Raw genomic sequence first — 14,265 nt, forward strand, 5'->3', positions numbered from 1 at the left:
GACAGTCGCGCTTTACGGACACCGCTTTTACGACAGTCGCGCTTTACGGCCGATTTTACGACAGTCGCGCTTTACGGCCGTTTTACGACAGTCGCGCTTTACGGCCGTTTTACGACAGTCGCGCTTTACGGCCGATTTTACGACAGTCGCGCTTTACGGCCGTTTTTACGACAGTCGCGCTTTACGGCATCTGTTATGACAGTCACGCTTAACGGCAGTTTTACGACAGTCGCGCTTTAAGGCGTGCTTTACAACAGGCGCGCTTTAGAGCGTGTTTTACGACAGTCGCGCTTTACGGCACCTTTTACGACAGTCGCGCTTTACGGCATTTTACGACAGTCGCGCTTTACGGCCGATTTTACGACAGTCGCGCTTTACGGCCGCTTTTACGACAGTCGCGCTTTACGGCCGTTTTACGACAGTCGCGCTTTACGGCACTTTTACGACAGTCGCGCTTTACGGCCCCTTTTACGACAGTCGCGCTTTACGGCCGTTTTACGACAGTCGCGCTTTACGGCACCTTTTACGACAGTCGCGCTTTACGGCCGATTTTACGACAGTCGCGCTTTACGGCACCTTTTACGACAGTCGCGCTTTACGGCCGATTTTACGACAGTCGCGCTTTACGGCACCTTTTACGACAGTCGCGCTTTACGGCAGTTTTACGACAGTCGCGCTTTACGGCACCTTTTACGACAGTCGCGCTTTACGGCCGATTTTACGACAGTCGCGCTTTACGGCACCTTTTACGACAGTCGCGCTTTACGGCCGATTTTACGACAGTCGCGCTTTACGGCCGCTTTTACGACAGTCGCGCTTTACGGCACCTTTTACGACAGTCGCGCTTTACGACCGATTTTACGACAGTCGCGCTTTACGGCCGATTTTGACGACAGTCGCGCTTTACGGCACCTTTTACGACAGTCGCGCTTTACGGCACCTTTTACGACAGTCGCGCTTTACGGCCGATTTTACGACAGTCGCGCTTTACGGCAGTTTTACGACAGTCGCGCTTTACGGCCGATTTTACGACAGTCGCGCTTTACGGCCGATTTTACGACAGTCGCGCTTTACGGCCGATTTTACGACAGTCGCGCTTTACGGCACCTTTTACGACAGTCGCGCTTTACGGCAGTTTTACGACAGTCGCGCTTTACGGCCGATTTTACGACAGTCGCGCTTTACGGCACCTTTTACGACAGTCGCGCTTTACGGCCGATTTTACGACAGTCGCGCTTTACGGCACCTTTTACGACAGTCGCGCTTTACGGCCGATTTTACGACAGTCGCGCTTTACGGCAGTTTTACGACAGTCGCGCTTTACGGCCGCTTTTACGACAGTCGCGCTTTACGGCACCTTTTACGACAGTCGCGCTTTACGGCAGATTTTACGACAGTCGCGCTTTACGGCCGATTTTACGACAGTCGCGCTTTACAGCATTTTACGACAGTCGCGCTTTACGGCACCTTTTACGACAGTCGCGCTTTACGGCCGATTTTACGACAGTCGCGCTTTACGGCACCTTTTACGACAGTCGCGCTTTACGGCAGTTTTACGACAGTCCGCTTTACGGCCGATTTTACGACAGTCGCGCTTTACGGCCGCTTTTACGACAGTCGCGCTTTACGGCACCTTTTACGACAGTCGCGCTTTACGACCGATTTTACGACAGTCGCGCTTTACGGCACCTTTTACGACAGTCGCGCTTTACGGCCGATTTTACGACAGTCGCGCTTTACGGCACCTTTTACGACAGTCGCGCTTTACGGCGCCTTTTACGACAGTCGCGCTTTACGGCCGATTTTACGACAGTCGCGCTTTACGGCACCTTTTACGACAGTCGCGCTTTACGGCAGCTTTTACGACAGTCGCGCTTTACGGCACCTTTTACGACAGTCGCGCTTTACGGCCGATTTTACGACAGTCGCGCTTTACGGCACCTTTTACGACAGTCGCGCTTTACGGCCGATTTTACGACAGTCGCGCTTTACGGCAGTTTTACGACAGTCGCGCTTTACGGCGATTTTACGACAGTCGCGCTTTACGGCACCTTTTACGACAGTCGCGCTTTACGGCCGATTTTACGACAGTCGCGCTTTACGGCCGATTTTACGACAGTCGCGCTTTACGGCCGATTTTACGACAGTCGCGCTTTACGGCAGTTTTACGACAGTCGCGCTTTACGGCCGATTTTACGACAGTCGCGCTTTACGGCACCTTTTACGACAGTCGCGCTTTACGGCCGATTTTACGACAGTCGCGCTTTACGGCACCTTTTACGACAGTGGCGCTTTACGGCCGATTTTACGACAGTCTCAGAATACTGTTAGAATACACTGAAAATACCCTACTTTTAAAAAACCCCTAAAACACCCCTAAAAATGCCCAAAGAACCTTTTAAAATCCCTAAATATACTCTAAATAGTCCAAAAAGAGCTCTAAAAATACCCCAAAAATCCTTAAAATGCCCTGATAAGACCCTAAAAATTCCCTCAAAAACCCTAAGAATACCCTAGCCCTAAACAGTTGGGTTTTTTCCTGAAGAATGGGTTTGTAAGGCTGAAACAATAAATGCTGCCCAAAAAGTAAAAAGCAATAGATGTAATAGCTCTCATGTTAAAATTGGTCTAGGTTTTCTTATTTAACTAACTCTAACTCACAAAAAGAAGGATTTGCCTCTGCAGCTATTAGCACAGCTGGATAGAACAAGGGGCTGCTGTGGAAAAAGCTTTTAGCTAAACCCAGAGAGTCTGGAAGAAAAGCAAATGGTAAAAGTTAATGCAGTATTATCTTTCTTTTATTACTATGCTATTAAGAAGTCCTTTCCAGGTACTGCCGAAGCAACAATCAGAATCACAGAAAGAGGGTGAATTCATGCCAGCAGAATCAAAGGACTTGTGAAGAAACCTGAGGAATGGACTATCACATTGAAACCGGGCAATACCAAACTGACTTTCCAATGAGGACTGAGTGGTAATAGTTTGGAAAAAGCCAAATGATCCAAGAAATGTACAAAGAATAACACTGAATTAAGAAATAAGATAACGCTTAGATCACTGGTTTCAAGCACTGCCTGAATAAAACATCTCCTTCAGGGAGGAATACTTCAGACAAAAAGATCAAGACTGTTTTTGTATTCTGACCTTAGCCTGAGAATTGCACAGGGGAAAAGGGGAATTACCATTTCCATCAGTAAACTTTATTTGATTCATTCCAATACTGGACATGCTAGCTGGGTCATAAGTAAATGCTTGAATTGTGAGAATAATTAGTATTGTAGTTCACAAAATTCATGCTCTTATTGCAAAAAGTGGTAAAGTAATAACTTAGCTTTGTGGATGGGAATTATTAGTGCCTGTTGAATGAGAGATACCTGAGGAACAGTAAGAGACCACAGTTAAGAGTGTCAAAACCAATTTGCCTGGAAATTAGTTAAGAGAAAGTGACAAGGAAATAGAGAGCAAGACCAGATTGGCCTCTGTATTTCGCCACCGAGAAGATCAAATACACCTGCTGTGGGTTGCAACCTCACAGGCATGGGAGGTGGGAGTATAAGCCATACTGGACCTCTGTTATTCCTGGTTTTGGCACTCATTTGTTGTCTTTTCCCCTTAGGGATACCAGCAAGTCACAAATGCTACAGAAAGCATCACATGGAAAGAAACCAAAATTCCTCCTTTATTACACCCACCTATGTCACTGTTATAACCCATCCAAATTAAGAACCTGTAGGCAAAACGGAGTAAATTATTGGATTACAAGAAACTTAGGAAAAAGTGGTAATAGATTTGGAATTGAATGTCAAAAGGGAGAGAGATGGATTTGGTTTAAATTTAATCTTGAAGATAGGGTTCAAGATTTGGTAAAAAAACAAATAATAAACAAAAAGGTAAAACCAGCACAGCAATTTAACTCTGTATTGACCCCAAATTATCTATTGAGTCATATTACAAGACTCCAGGCAGTTATAGAAATGATAGCAAATGGAGCCACCCAGGCATTAGACTTAATATCAAGTCAGCTAAGCCAACCAAAAACTGTAGGGTATCAGAATAAGTTGGCTTTAGACTATTTATTGGCCAGAGAAGGGGGTGTTTGTGGAAAGTTTAATATATCAGATTGTTGAAAATTGATGACCACAGAAAAGTCATTCTCAAAAAAGCAAAAGAAATCAAAGAAAAATATATGCCCGGAGTGGGCGGCCACCTTCTGAAACAGCCCCTCCAACACCCTTCTCGGTTTTGGGGTCCCCCCAACACCCTTCCAATTTGGGACCTCCCTGCAATCCCTTCCAAGTTTTGAGACCCCTTTTTTGACCCCCAAATTCGCTCTGTCACTTCTCCTGTCCTCTTAGGCTTTGCAGAGACTGACCTGAGACTCTCCAAACCTCTGAGGCCCTCAAACTTCCCTCCCGGGGGCTTTTTGCCCTCCCTCCCTCAGGGATTTCAACTCTCTCTCCCAGGGTTCTCCCCCCACCACTTCCCCCCCCCATTTTGGTCACCCCCTAAAACCAACACCCAGGTCCCCCAAAACACAACTTTATTCACAGCCCAGCCCTGTCCATGCCCTCTCCACACCCCACAGGGGGGTCCCGGTGTCACCTTCCCCACCCCCCTACCCCCCCACCTCCTTCCCCGTGTCCTTTGCCCTATTTACAGCTCTGGGATGTGGTACCGACACGGAACAGCGAGGGGCACCGAGGGTGACACAGAGCGCGGGGTAGGCTTGGGGACATCAGCTCTGTCCTGTCTGTGTGTCCTCCACCTTGGAGTCACTGTGTCCTGTCCTTGTCCCAGTCCAGGTGCCCCCCCCACAGTCTCCCAGCTTGGTGTCACATTCCCTTACCTGTGGCATAACTCGTGTGACCCCAGCTCTGTCACCACGTCCTGCCCATGGAACACTCCCTGTGTCTCCTCACATGGTGGCACCATGTCTCCTGTCTGTAGCACAGTCTCTGTGTCCCCCACCAGGGTGGCCCACTGTCTGTGTGTCCCCACAGGTCTCCGACAGCAGGCACTGCCAGACCATTATCCAACAGTCCCCACCACCGTGTCCCCACTACGGTGTCCCCTCAGGGCATGAAAAGCAGATGATGCCCCAACTATCCGTGTGTCCCCATGTCCCGGTGCCACCGTCCCAGTGCCCCTCAGGGCACAAAGAGTGGGCGGTGCCCCCAGCAGTGCAAGGACAGTGCCCCACTGTCCCTGTGCCCCCTCCGCAGTGTCCCCATGTTCCCTCAGGGCACGAAGAGCGGGTGGTGCCCCCAGAAGTGCAAGGACAGTGCCCCACTGTCCCTGTGCCCCCTCCACAGTGTCCCCATGTTCCCTCAGGGCACAAAGAGCGGGCACTGTCCCCGCATTGTCCCCTCAGGGCACGAAGAGCGGGCGGTGCCCCCGGCGGTGCCTCCTGAGGGCGGCGCTCCGGGCGAAGCTCTCCCCACACTCCACGCAGATCAGCGGCTCCTGCCCGCAGCCGCCCTCGGCCCCTGCGGGCCCCTCGCCCTCGCCCCCCGGCCGAGGCCCCTTCAGAGCTCTTGGGGCACCGGCGGGGTGGGCGCAGCGCCGCGGCCGCGCTGCCCCGGACCCGGCGTGGGTGCGCTGGTGCTTGATGAGGTTCTTGCTCTGCGTGAAGCTCTTGCCGCACTCGGCGCAGCCATACGGGCGCTCCCCGGTGTGAATGCGCTGGTGCTGGATGAGGTTGGAGCTCCATGAGAAGCTCTTGCCGCAGTGGCCGCACCTGTACGGCTTCTCTCCGGTGTGGGTGCGGCGGTGCTGCACCAGGTGCGAGTTCTGCGAGAAACTCTTGCCGCACTCGCCACAGGTGCTGGGCCGCTCGCCCGTGTGCGTGCGCTGGTGCCGCAGCAGCTTGGACCAGTGGCTGAAGCTCTTGCCGCACTCGTTGCAGATGAAGGGGCGCTGGCGGCCCCCGCCCCGCCGCCCCCCGCCCTCCTCGGAGCCCCCCGGGGCCGGGCCGGGGGTCCCGCGGGGCGGTGGGGCACGCAGGGGGCTGTGCGGGATCACTGTGCGGATGATCTCGTGTGGCAGCACCTCGGCCTCGCCGTCACTCACGATGCCATCATCGGCTGGGGGGACATGGGGAGGGGGTGAGAGCACAGAAGGGCTTTCACTGGTCTCATTTGGACCTCCAAACCAAATGTTTGCTGTGACCCTGAAATGGGCTGGGACCCCAACAAAAATGTTTCCTGTATTCCTACAATGGGCTGGGCCCCTCCCCGAATGCTCATTGCACCCTAAAAGGGTGCCTGGAGCCTCCTCAAAATGTTTGTTGTGACCCAAAAAGGGGCTGGGCCTTCTCCTCAAATATTTACTGAGCCCCAGAAAGGGGTTGGGTCCCTGACCCAAATGTTCATTTTGACAAAAAAAGGGCTGCACCCCTGACCAAATATTCATTGTGTGCCAAAAAGGGCCAGACATTCACCCCAAATGTTCACTGGATCCCAAAAATTGGCTGGACCCCTGACCCAAATATTTGTTGTGACCCAAAAGGGGGCACAAAAAGGGACTGTAGCCCTCTCCAGTGCACCCCAGAAAGGGGCTGCAACCCCTCCCCAAATGCTCACTGTGCCCCAAAAAAGGGCTATGCCCCCTCCTGGAGTGTCTGGAGCCCCCCAAAAGTACCTGAAGGCCCCCAAAATTCCCAATAACCCCTTCTTGGGGGGTCTGGAACCCTTTCAAGAGTGTTTTAAGCCCCCTTCAAATGCCTCTACCCCTCTCCAGTGATGTCTGTAGACCCCCAGAAGTGCCTTGAACCCCATCCCCAATGCCTCTACCCTCTTCTAGGTGCATCTGGAGCCCCCCCAAATTTGCTTAGAGCCCCTCAAATTGCCTGCACCCCCTTCTTGGGGTGCCTGGGGCCCCCCAAATTTTCCTACAGCCCCCCCAAAAGTATTCGGATCCCCCCAAAATTTTCTGTACTGCTTTTCTAGGTTATCTGGAGCCCCTCATTCCCCCCATCCACTTTTGGGGTCCCCCCTCACCAATGAAGACCCTCCGGACCACGTCCCCCTCGTCTGAGTCCTGCAGCTCCACCACGTCCGGCTCGTCCTGCTCCATAGGGCCTCCTGCAGAGTCAAGGGGGGCCCTGAGCACCCCAAAACGCCCCAGGACCCCCCTGAGCAGCAGAAAACCACAACCGCCTCCCCCCACAATTCCAAAACAATTCCAAAGGATTGTTTGCATCTTGGTTTCTGCTGTGCCCCCCAAATTTCTCAGTGTGACCCCAAATCCTTTTTTGCCCCCTCAATCTCCATGTACCCCACCAAAATCCTTCTGGGTTACCTGTCCAAACCTTCAGGGAGATCCGAAATCGCCTCGTACCCCCCTAAGTCTCATCCCCCCAAAAACCTCTCTGCCCCCCCATCCATCTATTCCCTCCAAAATCTCTGTGTCACCCTAAATCTCTTCATGTCCCCGCAAATCCCTCAGTGTAATCTCAAACTCCTCCATGTGATCCCAGATCCCTCTGTGCACCCCCAAATATCCTTGTTCCCCCCATAAAATCCATTTGTGTCCCCCCAAATCCTTCTGTGTGACCCCAAATCCCTCTGTGCTCCCCAATTCCCCTCCCACCTGCTCTCTGAGGGTCTCGGGCAGGGGGGTCTTGCAGCTGCTCCGGACTCAGCCCCTAAAATCTGAGGTGAGGGGGATGGAGGGATGCAGATGGGGGGGGTCACAAAGAGGGGGGTCACCCAGTGCCCCTCAAAATCACCGAGGACCCCCCAAATCACCCAGGGTGCTCCCAAATTACTCCCAGTTCCCCCAAGTTTGCTCCCCCCCACTTTAATTTTTCGAAGGGGGCACAAAAGAACAACAGAGCCCCAGGAGCCTTCCCCAAAACTCACCTCCCACCCCAAATCGAATACTGGGGGGGATTCCCAGGTTTTTTTTGAGGGATGCCCACTCTCTTTCCCCCCCTTCCAAAACGCTTCATCCACAGTGCCCCCCTTCAAATCCAAAATGGAGGCAACCCAAATTTTTGGGGGGAGACTCCCAAATTTTTTTGAGGGGGTCCCCACTGTCATTGCCCCCTTTCTGCCCCCCGCAAACCAGAGCCTGATCCCTCCTCCCAGTCCCAAATCCATCTGCCCTCCCGTCCCAAATCCAAGACGGCGGTTATCCACAACTGCAGGAGGGGTCTCCCAAATTTTTGTGGGAGGTCCCTACTCTCCTTTTTCCCTCTTTTCCGAATCTAAAAACGGCACACACCCCCCTCTCCCTTCCATTGTCGCCCCCCTAACACCGCCTTCCCCTTCCCAAATCCAAGACCGGGTGTATGCCAAATCGGAGAGGGATCTCCTGAATTGGGGGGGGGGGGGGGGGGGGGGGGGCGGGAGTGTTCCCCGCTCTCCTTTTTCCGTCTTTTCCAACCCTACAGAAGGCGCCTCATTTCCACTGCCCCACCCCCCCGGCTCCAATCCATCGTTCCGCTCTATCCCCTGGATATCCCCAGCTGGACGGGGTGGATCTCCCACATTTTTTTGGGGGAGTCCCCGCTCTATTCTCTCTCCTTTCCACCCCCAAAATCCGCCGTTCATCCACATCCCCCCCGCCCCAAATCTTTTGCCATGCCTCCGCCGTCGCCTCCCCATCCCAAATCCATGCCCGGGGGTATATCCAGTTGGTGGAGGGGGGGTGGGGGGGGGATGTCCTCCCAGGTTTTTTGTGGGAGGGTTCCCACTCTCCTTTTTCCCTCATTTCCAGCCCCCCCAACGGCGCCCCTCCGCCATCGCCTCCCCCATCTCAAATCTAATATCGGGGTATCCCAAATTGGGGGGAAGGGGATCTCCCAAATTTTCTGGAGGGGGTGTCTCCGCTTTTTCCCGTCCCCTTTTCCCCCAAAAAAACGGGCTCGTTTCCCTCCCCCCGCGCCCCCCGACTCACCTCGGCGGCTCCGCGGCGCGGGAGGGGCCGGGGGCGTTCCGGAGGGTTCCGGGGGTGGCTCCGGGGGGGAGGGGGGGTCGTGGCGGGGGCGTCCCCCGGGCGTGAGGCGAGCGCGGGCCGGGAACAGGAAGGTCCCGTCATCCCATTCCCCGCCGGATGCGCCGCTGGGAAAAAAGCGGGGAAAAAACGCTGGGAAAAGTGGGGGGGAAACCTTGGAAAAAGGGAATTTGGGCGGGGGGAACCCCTAGGGGAAAAAAAAAGAGCGGGTCGCAGCAGGGACACCACCGAACCGCCCGGTATTGAGTGGGGGAATTGTGCGAATTGCCCGAATTGTTGAGGTTTGGTTATTTTGTTATAAAGGGGGTGTTTTCCAAGCGAGAGATGGATCTCGGGGAGGAAGGGGGGGAGGCGGGGTGGGTTTAAGGGGAATAAGGACAGAGAGCCCCCCCAGACTTCTCCCTCCCCCCTTCCTGCTTTGTGTAACGGCAGCGACGCGTTTCCTGCCCCCCCGGGAATTAAAAATGGTTGGAATTACGCAACGAGGGCGGAGGGCTCGGCAGCGGCATGCAGGGATTCCGGGAACGGCGGGATGGGGGCTTCGGGGCGTCCCCTGCGCCCCCCCAAATCCCTGAATGATCCCTCAGAGGGTTTTATCGGGGCGTTTCCTGCCCCTCTCCCTCCGACCCCCGGGAATTAGAAATTGGTTGGAATTACACAATGACGGATCACGGGATCCCGAGATAGAGGGATTCGGGGGGATCGGGGTTTTGGGGTGGCCCCTATGCCCCCCAGATTCTCCCTCACGAGGGCCTGGGGATGCATTTCTGCTGCCCGCCCCCGCCATCCCTATAATTAAAACTGGTTGGAATCGCACAGCGAGGCCAGAGGGTTCAACAGTGGCATGGAGGGATTTTGGGATCAGGTCATGATAGGATTGCGGTTCTGGGGTGACTCCTGTGCCCTCCAAACTCTGAGCTCCTCCCCCAATATTCTGGGGGTGCTTTTGTTGCCTCCCAATTAATTGTTGGGATTATGCAACACAGCCAAAGATTTAGCAGAATTTTGTGATTCTGGGAGCATGGAATAGTAAGATCAGGGTTTTGGGGTGCTCCCCCTGCATCCCATGCCCCCAAAGCCCCCCAAAGGGTTTAGGGGTGCTGGAGTGAGAGTATGGGGTCTCCATCTCCTTCCCTCACCCCAGGCACTGGTTCCTGAAGGATGGGAAAAGCTCTGCATGGCCATACTGGGATCACTGGGGGTGACCCCAAAATCTCACAGTTGGACAATGTCATCACCCCTGGCTGGTGTCCCCAAATCCATATAGTGGAACAAGTCTGCTCAGAGACATTTAATTGATGTCATCAGCAGATCCATGTGCCCAAATCCCAGGATTCCCATCCTGGGGACCCCATCCCCAGGGTTCTGGAATCGCTGTCCCCACCGTGGGGTCCCCATCCCCATCACAGTGTCCCCATCCTGACACCCCCATTCATGTGTCCCCATGCCACTCCCAATGTCTCCACAGGCTTGCCCTGGTGTCCCTGTTTCCATCCTTGTGTCTCCATCTTGGTGTCCTTATCCCCATCTGCCCCCATAGGTCCAGGTGTTGCTGTCCCCATCCTCATGTCCCAATCCTGGTTTCCCTGTCCCCATCCAGGTGGCGCTTTCCCCCCTCACATTTCCCACTTTTTTCATCTCTCCCTTTTCTTGCTCTTTTTCTCTTCTTTTCCCCCACCGTTTCCCTCATCACCTTTTCTGCCCTTTTCCCCCTCACATTTCCCACCCTTTTTTCTCTCATGTTTCTCACACTTTTTTTTTCCTCCCTTTTCCCACCCTTCTTCCTCTCACCTTTCCTGCTGTTTTTTCCCCTCATGTTTCCAACCCTTTTCCCCTCACATTTCTGACCCTTTCCCCCTCACGTTTCCCACCCTTTTTCGCCTCATGCTTCCAGCCCTTCTTCCCTCACATTTCTGACCCTTTCCCCCTCACGTTTCCCGCCCTTTTTGGCCTCATGCTTCCAGCCCTTCTTCCCTCACATTTCTGACCCTTTCCCCCTCACGTTTCCCGCCCTTTTTGGCCTCACGCTTCCAGCCCTTCTTCCCTCACATTTCTGACCCTTTCCCCCTCACATTTCCATCTCTTTTTCCTCTCACCTTTTCCCACTCTTTTCCCTTCACCTTTCCCCCTCATTCCCTCCCAGGCTCTCCTGTGTGGAGGCAGCACAGGCAGGTCCTCGCTCCAGCACCACCATGGACTGGTTCCACTGCTGTCGCTGCTTCCGCCAGGATGGCGCCCGCTTCGCCATCACCAACTGCGGCCACATCCTGTGCGAGGGCTGTGGGGGCTCAGGTAAAATTGAGGGAAACCCCCAGTTTAAGCCCTTTAAATGCTGAGAAAGGGGGAGTTTCCTTCAATTTAGCCCCTTAAAATGGGAGGGAAAGGAAGGGTCACCTCAACTCAAGGAAATAAATAAGTGAGGGCTCTGCCCTCAATTTAAACTCCTAAAATATCGGGGAAAGAGGGTTTCCCCTCAATTTCTGTCTTTTAAATTATGGGAAAAGAAAAATTTCCCCTCAATTTGCACCCTTAGCATGGTGGAAATGGAGGATCCTGCCTCAATTTAAAACCCTAAAATGAAGGGAAATGGTCCATTTCCCTCAAGGAACACAATTTTTGGGGCTTTTCTACATATTTTTCTCTCACTTTTCTCACTTTTTTCTCCCCTTCCCACAGGTCCCTGCCCAGTCTGTGGCACTGCCTGCCGCTACCTGCCCATATCTGATCAGGCCAGTGTCCTCCATGTTGTTCCCCACATCCCCTTCCTACCCTTTTCCCTTCCCGTTCCCAACCTTCTTCTCATCCTTTTGACACCCCCATGCCCAACAGATGCGCCCAGAGGAGAAGGTTTTCTTCAAGAACCCAGTGGCCCTCGCCCTCAAGCACCTTGCCCACATCACGCAGGTAAGGAGGACACGGGTGATGGAGGATGAAGTTCCACCACTGTCCCCACCCCACACGCTGGGGGGTACAAGGGAGTGACCCACATCCCCCAGGTGTGGCGGTTCCAGACGGCACAGGCACAACTTCTGGTGGACTTGCACCGGGACAGAACTCGGCGGGTGCAGGCAGAGCTGGACAAGGCCAGAGAGGAGCTGGGGGAGAGGAGGAGGTGAGGGGGACGCTGTGGAAGGGGGTTCACACCTCCATCTTGGGCTCCTCTGGGCATGTGGGTGAGGCAGCACTCCTTGGTCAACACCTTAATGACAGTCCTCAGCCTTCTGGCCCCTTTTTTGGGAGGGTCTTATCCCCCCTTGGCTGCCACATTGGTGACAGCATGTTCTGCCATTCACTGCCATCTTGGCGAGTTCCCACCCCCTTGCTCTGCCCCCCTCAGCTGCACTATGGAGGGACCCCCACCCCAAATGTGGGGGAAAACCCACCCTCCATTAAATCTTCCCCCTTCCCAGGGAGCTGGAGTCACTTCGCCGGGAGAATGAGGAGCTGCGCCGCATGCAGGTGGCCCCTAAAGCCCCCCTTCCCCTTCCCTGGCCCCCAAACTCCCCCCCAAAGCCCTCTTGCTCCTTCTTTCACCCCCAAAACTGTCCCCCCCAAATCTCCCCACACAGCTCTCCCCAGGCTGGCACTGGAGAAGCCACAGCAGCACCCCCCGTCCCTCCCCCACACATTCAGGTAAGTGCCCCCCAAATTTGTAGGGGAGTCTTCCACACCGTAAAACAGCTCCTCATCCCCTCCTTGCCCATAGGGATTCTCCCAAACTTTCTGTCTCCTTTCCAGTCACCCCCCAGCCCCGCCGGCAGCTCAGCAGTCAAGTGGTCAGGTAAGGGGTGTGGGGCATCCTAACTTGGGATGGGGGTCCCTCAGTTTCACAGGGGGGAGGTCCCCCAAACTTCCCTCCTCTCTTTTGCAGCCGCTTGGCCCCACTGGAGCCCCCCCAGTCCCACAGCACCCCAGGATGGCAGGTGAGACCTCACCCCAAATGGGGGCCACCTCAAAATAGGGGGCTTCCCATAATGGTTTGCTCTCCCCAAACAGGCTGGCGTAGCCTACAGAAATTCAGGGACCTCCAGTGTAGGTGAGTGACCCCAAATCCTACAGGATTTACCCCAAAGTAATGTCCCAAGCCCCGCCCTTCAGCTCCAAGCACCATCCCCTTTCCTCCCTTTTTAGGGAGGAGGGACCGTAAAAGCTCATATAGGGCCTCATACCCCCATGGTGTGACCCCAAACCCCTGATCTCTCCCCACAGGGACCCCAAACCCCCACGGAAGGAGCCCAGAGCTCCCCAAACCCCCTGCAGGACCCCAAGCCCTCCCAGAGAAACCCCTGACCCTGATCTGTGGGGTGACCTTAAAAAAACCCCTAACTCCCCTTTCCCCCCTCAGGGCCCCCGTTGGCTGGGACAAGCGAGGTACAGGTACTGGGGGCACTAGGAGGAACTGGGAGGGGATTGGGGGCCTTGGAATAAACCGGGAGATGTGGAGAGGGGAATCTGTGGGGACTGGGATAAACTGGGAGGGACTGGGAGGGGATATAGGAAGCCCCAGGAGGGACCTGGGGGCTCTGGGAGGGGCTGGGAGATTGGTTACTGGGAGAGAATTTGGATTCCTGGGAGCACTGGGAGGGGGTGTTTGGATTACTGGTAGGGGGGCTTGGTGATACTTGGGAGCACTGGGAGGACCCCAGCTCCACCCCCTCCTCCTTGCCCCTCCCTTATCCCACCGCTTTTCCTCCGAAATCAAGATAAAACCTCCAAATGCAGTAGCTATTCCCCAAATTCAGAGGCCAACCCCCCCAAATTGTGTAACCAAGCCCGCCCAGAATTCAGTAGCCACCCCCCAAATTGCGATAGCCACCCCGATATTCGGTAGCCAGGAATTTAATCTTCTTTATTTAGGGCTCTGCTCTGCGGCTGGCGAGGGGCGGGTGCTCCCAGTGGGATCTCAACCGACGGCCATAAAGGACAGAGATCTCTGACGGGATCCGAGGCTCCTGAACAGGAGCTCCGGGGCTTCCCTGGATGTTATACCTGGAGATAGCTGGGGGCAGAAGTTGTTAAAAAGGAATAAAAAAAAAAAAAAAAAAATCCAATTTTGGTGCCGTTTTGGGTCCGTTTGTGGGGCCGGGGTAGGGGGGCGTGGCCTCTCTACGGCGAGGCCCCGCCCCCCGGGCGTATCGAGGTTGTGTTGCTGCGTTCCTTTTGGTTGGTAGCTCGGTGTGGCCGTGGCCTAAGGGGAAAGCGGGATATGGAGACAAAATGGGGAAAATTGGGGGAAAATTAAGGGGGTCTATGGAGGAGGGGATCTTAGGAAAGCGCGGATTGGTGAAAATCCGGTGGGAGGCGTGG

At 54.6% G+C, this 14,265-nt stretch overlaps 2 protein-coding genes across 7 annotated transcripts; one reads left to right on the forward strand and one right to left on the reverse strand.

Moving 5' to 3' along the window:
- Positions 1-2,787: 2,787 nt before the first annotated feature.
- On the reverse strand, positions 2,788-9,068 carry LOC135459082 (zinc finger protein 787-like). Its single transcript, XM_064734716.1, has 4 exons — positions 8,902-9,068; positions 7,591-7,652; positions 6,999-7,082; positions 2,788-6,083 (listed from the first exon to the last, which is right to left on the reverse strand). Exons 3-4 carry the CDS (start codon positions 7,072-7,074, stop codon positions 5,368-5,370), a joined length of 792 nt encoding a protein of 263 aa, XP_064590786.1. The 5' UTR covers positions 7,075-7,082; positions 7,591-7,652; positions 8,902-9,068; the 3' UTR covers positions 2,788-5,367.
- On the forward strand, positions 8,987-14,009 carry RNF212B (ring finger protein 212B). 6 transcript variants are annotated; one of them, XM_064734723.1, is made up of 12 exons: positions 8,987-9,032; positions 11,102-11,250; positions 11,635-11,687; positions 11,788-11,862; positions 11,955-12,070; positions 12,369-12,417; positions 12,528-12,591; positions 12,697-12,739; positions 12,830-12,881; positions 12,955-12,994; positions 13,304-13,335; positions 13,816-14,009. In XM_064734723.1, the coding sequence occupies exons 2-12, from the start codon at positions 11,151-11,153 to the stop codon at positions 13,876-13,878; spliced, it is 687 nt and encodes a 228-aa protein (XP_064590793.1). In that variant the 5' UTR covers positions 8,987-9,032; positions 11,102-11,150; the 3' UTR covers positions 13,879-14,009. The 6 variants fall into 6 exon arrangements, 4 of the variants coding, with proteins under 4 accessions (XP_064590793.1, XP_064590790.1, XP_064590792.1 ...); XM_064734720.1 differs by having other exon boundaries at positions 8,993-9,032; positions 12,665-12,739; XR_010442963.1 differs by lacking the exon at positions 8,987-9,032 and adding an exon at positions 9,106-9,239 and having other exon boundaries at positions 12,665-12,739; positions 13,304-13,329; positions 13,816-13,898.
- The last annotated feature ends 256 nt before the right edge of the window (positions 14,010-14,265 follow it).

Source organism: Zonotrichia leucophrys, chromosome 29, assembly GCF_028769735.1.
Source record: "Zonotrichia leucophrys gambelii isolate GWCS_2022_RI chromosome 29, RI_Zleu_2.0, whole genome shotgun sequence".
Classification (NCBI taxonomy): domain Eukaryota; kingdom Metazoa; phylum Chordata; class Aves; order Passeriformes; family Passerellidae; genus Zonotrichia; species Zonotrichia leucophrys.